General features: G+C 68.3%; 1 protein-coding gene across 1 annotated transcript; it reads left to right on the forward strand.

Annotated features, from left to right (window-relative positions):
* Nucleotides 1-312: 312 nt before the first annotated feature.
* On the forward strand, nt 313-2942 carry EMIHUDRAFT_195717 (hypothetical protein; the record flags this gene model as incomplete). Its single annotated transcript, XM_005775494.1, has 5 exons — nt 313-950; nt 1071-1101; nt 1386-1662; nt 2213-2298; nt 2847-2942. The coding sequence occupies 5 exons, from the start codon at nt 313-315 to the stop codon at nt 2940-2942; spliced, it is 1128 nt and encodes a 375-aa protein (XP_005775551.1).
* Between the last annotated feature and the right edge of the window lie 442 nt (nt 2943-3384).

Below are 3384 nucleotides of genomic sequence, written 5' to 3' on the forward strand. Positions count from 1 at the left end.
TCTTCCTTCTTTTATGCCTGGGTTCCAACTTTTTGCGGGGTATGGTATGGTACCCTCGCGGCCCAAAGGGTGGGGGGGTATGGTCCTGACCGCCCATCCCCGGTCTCCGGGAGGCTGGGTCTGTCAGCAGGCGGGGGGGGTATGGTCTCGAGGTGGGTTGCTAGAGGGTACCATACCCCGCAAAAAGTCCGAACCCTGGTGATAAGACGGCTCGCGTAGCGATACTCGCCGCTACGGCCCTTCCTCTTCACGTGGTGGGCCGCAGCCTCCGCCGCCGCCTGGATCCCTTGTGTCGTGCCAGTGTGGCGGGCGATGAGCGAGTCCACGCTGCCGGACGGGGCGGAGGAGGAGAGCGCCGCCGAGGCTGAAGGCGCCGAGGAGAGCGAGCCCGCCGAGGCTGCACCGTCGCCCGACATCCGTCCGGTTCGGGCGGTCCCCGCCGGGAGGCTGCGCCAGTGGCTCGGCGAGCTCTCTCCAGCCGAGGTGGACGAGGGCTCACCGACGCTCGCCGTCCTCTCCTCGCTCGCCCGCGCGGGCTACGAGGGCACCATCGCCCTTGCTGGGGCGCAGGCCGCTCAGCCACCGCTGCGGCGGCTGCGAGGGCTCGTGTCTGGCTCAAAGCAGCGCTTCCGCCGTGACGGCTTCGACCTCGACTTGACCTACGTCACTCCAACACTGCTCGCGCTCGGCCTGCCCGCCTCAGGCCTGCTGGAGCCGCTGTACCGCAACCCTCTCTCCGAGGTGCGGACCTTCCTCGAGCGCTTCCACGGCCGAGGAGGCTTCACCCTGGTCAACCTGTGCAACGAGCGCGACTACCTCGATGCCGACTTCCCCTCCGCCGCCGCCGTCCTCCGGTACCCGTCCGAAGACCACCACGCGCCTCCGCTGCAGCAGATCCTCGCCTTTTGCGTCGCGATCGACCAGGCCCTCCGCATCATCGGGCATTCCAAGTCGCCGCCTCTGCCACCTCCGCCTCCTCCGCCTCCTCCTCCGCCTCCTCCTCCTCCTCCGCCGCCGCCTCCGCCGCCTCCGCCGCCTCCGCCTCCTCCTGCTCTTGCGGACGGGCGGAGCGGAGGCATGGGCGCGGGCGCGGAGTCGGATGTGCTCCCGCTGGAGGGTGGCGGCGCGGGTGGCGGGGAGGGCGGCGGTGTTGGCTTCGTTGCGGGCGGCGTTGCGGTCGGCGTTGCGGGCGGCGTTGCGGGCGGCGTTGCGGGCGGCGGGAGGGCCGTCCCGAATTAAATCGGTACAACAGAACACGGGAAAGAACTCTGCAGCGCGCCGGAGGCGGTAGTGGCGGCGGCGGCGGCGGTGGCGACCTCTGCTGCCGCTGCGGTGGCGGCGGCGGCGAGGGAGAGGAGGAGGGGTGGGTGGCGCCGGCGGGTGAGGCGCCGGTTGTGGCGGTGCATTGCAAGGCGGGCAAGGGGCGCACCGGCGTCATGCTCGCCGCGTACCTGGTCTGGTCGCGCCACGAGGGGTGCGAGGACGCGGGTGCGGCCCTGTCCTTCTTTCGCAGGGTGCGGACGTCCGACGGGGACGCCGTGGTCAACCCATCGCAAGTGCGGTACGTGCACCACTTCGCCTCCCTCGCCGCCACGCCCGAGGTCGAGCGGCCGCGGCTGCTGCAGGGCGCCCCCGTCACTCTCCTCGCTGTCGGCCTCTCTCGTGCTCCAGCTGTCCGTGTCTCGGGCGCCTCCGCCTCCGCCGCCGCCGCCGCCGCCGCCACGCCTGGGCAGGTCTCTGTCGTGAGCGTCACCAGCGCCCTCGGCAGCGCCCTCTCCTCCTGGGGCAGCGCCGCCGGCTCCTCCTGGCTGCTGCAGCTCTCGGCCAGCGCCGTCGAGGCGCGGGAGCTGACCTCCGGCACATCTCACCCAATCTCGCCCAATCTCGCCCAATCACCGTAGATGGCGAGTGCACTCTAGCGAAATCGCGACCCAGCCTCCTCTGACTCTCCTCTTAATCTCGTCGAGGCGCGGGAGCGAGCCGACGGCGTCGCAGCGGAGCCGGTGCGGCTAGGTGACTCGCCGCCGGAGATCTTGTGCGCCACCGCGTGTTTCTTTTTCATCATCGCGTGTTTCCTTTTTAGGTGTCTCGCCGCCGGGAGACTTCTGCGCGTTCGACGTGTTTCTTTTTTAGCGCCGTGCTTCGTTTGTAGGTGACTCGCCGCCGGTCGTGCGGCAATGTGTTTCTTTTTACCGCGGTGTTTCTTTTTTAGGTGTCTCGCCGCCGGTGGTATGTGCGCCGGATGACGGGGAGGTGCTGCTGGCGCTGCCCGCGGGCGGGGTGCACGCCTGCGGGGAGGTGAGGGAATCTAAGGGAATCTAGGAGAATCTCAGGGAGTCTAAGGGGTGCACGCCTGCGGGGTGGTGCTGCTCCCCCTCCTCAGCCTGCCAAGGTGTCTCACTTTTACCCCGCTGTCTTTCCCTTCTAGGTGCTCCTCTCCCTTCTCAACCTGCGAGCTCTCGGTGGCGGCCGCCGCGCCGCCGCGCGCGCCGCCGCGGGCAACACAGAAATCCGCGCGCACCGCACAGTCGCTGTGAACGGCGCCTCTTCACGGCTGCTGCCGTGAACAGGAGGCCGCACCGCGGACGAGCTAGGCTGGCTGCACCTCCACACGAGCTTCCTCCAGCCTGACGCGGTGGCGGAGGGGGCGGCGGCGGCGGGCACGGCGGCGGCGGGAGCGGCGGCGGCGGGCGGCGTAGCCACCGCGCCCGCTGCGTGCGCTCCGCAGCACACGAGGCGATTTGGTCCGCGCGTGCGAGTGGCGCGGTACGCAAAGGCGGAAGGTGGACTGCGTCGACAAGGCCGCCGTCTTTCTTTTTCCCACCCGTGTGCTTTTGGGTTTGTAGGCGGAGGTGGACTTGGTCGACGTGAGCCCCCGGTTCGCCGAGGACTTTGTGCTTTGGCTCTACTACCTCGAGGAGGAGGGGCAGGGGGGGGAGTGAGAGAGCGGAGCTACCCGTCTGTGACTGTCTCTTGGCGCGTGTGGGTCGCCACGTGCACCCTACACGGCTCGCGCGGAGGAGGCCGGTGTTCACGCCTGCTGGGCCGCCTGTGTTGACGCCTGGAGCTTTCACGTGATGCCGCAGGCAGTTCTGCGCACTGTGGAGCTCGTTCAGTAGCAGCTAGAGCACGCGCATCGCAGGTCCATTGCGCGCTATTGTTTAGAGGCTCTAAATAGAGGCGAAAGTGATCGAGACACGTCGGAAGAGGGAAGGAGCGGGGCAACTGGGAACGTCAGAACCCCTGAGCTGTGAAGAGACGGGAGGATTTTGCGCTGTCAGAACGCTGTCAGAACGCTGTCAGAACACTGTCAGAACGCTGTCAGAACGCTGTGAGAACGGCGCCAGGTCTCTGTCAGAATAGGTGCGGGAGCTCCACAAACCA

This window comes from Emiliania huxleyi (genome assembly GCF_000372725.1).
Source record: "Emiliania huxleyi CCMP1516 unplaced genomic scaffold EMIHUscaffold_3, whole genome shotgun sequence".
NCBI classification, from domain to species: domain Eukaryota; phylum Haptophyta; order Isochrysidales; family Noelaerhabdaceae; genus Emiliania; species Emiliania huxleyi.